We start from the raw sequence: 246 nt of genomic DNA, 5'->3' as shown, positions 1-246 counted from the left end.
AGTGCAGCCGTCGCACTGGTAGTCTTCGTCAGTAGTCAGGTAGACGTTCTCCTGCGTGAGACACAAGAAAGCCCCCGTTCGCCCTCCAGCTTGCCACAGGACGTCGGCCAGGGCTTCTACAAGAGCATCCTCCTGAGCTCGTACCGTTGTCTTGAGGAGGCTGGAGGAAAAGGGAGAGGGATGGACATTGGTAGGCCCGTGTGGTGGAATTTAATGGCGAAAGTTGGTGGCAACGTGGTGGGCAAG

General features: G+C 57.3%; 1 protein-coding gene across 1 annotated transcript in view; it reads right to left on the bottom strand.

Annotated features, from left to right (window-relative positions):
• Nucleotides 1-246, bottom strand: part of LOC119588221 (inactive ubiquitin carboxyl-terminal hydrolase MINDY-4B-like) — an 8,246-nt gene that overhangs the window by 5,795 nt on the left and 2,205 nt on the right. Inside the window, exon 3 of the mRNA XM_037936922.1 lies at nt 6-160. Coding sequence (XP_037792850.1) covers nt 6-160 — 155 coding nt within the window. The remainder of the gene's footprint in view (nt 1-5; nt 161-246) is intronic.

The sequence above is a fragment of the Penaeus monodon genome, chromosome 23 (assembly GCF_015228065.2).
Source record: "Penaeus monodon isolate SGIC_2016 chromosome 23, NSTDA_Pmon_1, whole genome shotgun sequence".
Lineage (NCBI taxonomy): Eukaryota > Metazoa > Arthropoda > Malacostraca > Decapoda > Penaeidae > Penaeus > Penaeus monodon.
The sequence above is the reverse complement of the archived record's forward strand: the minus strand, read 5'-3'. Positions and strand labels throughout refer to the sequence as shown.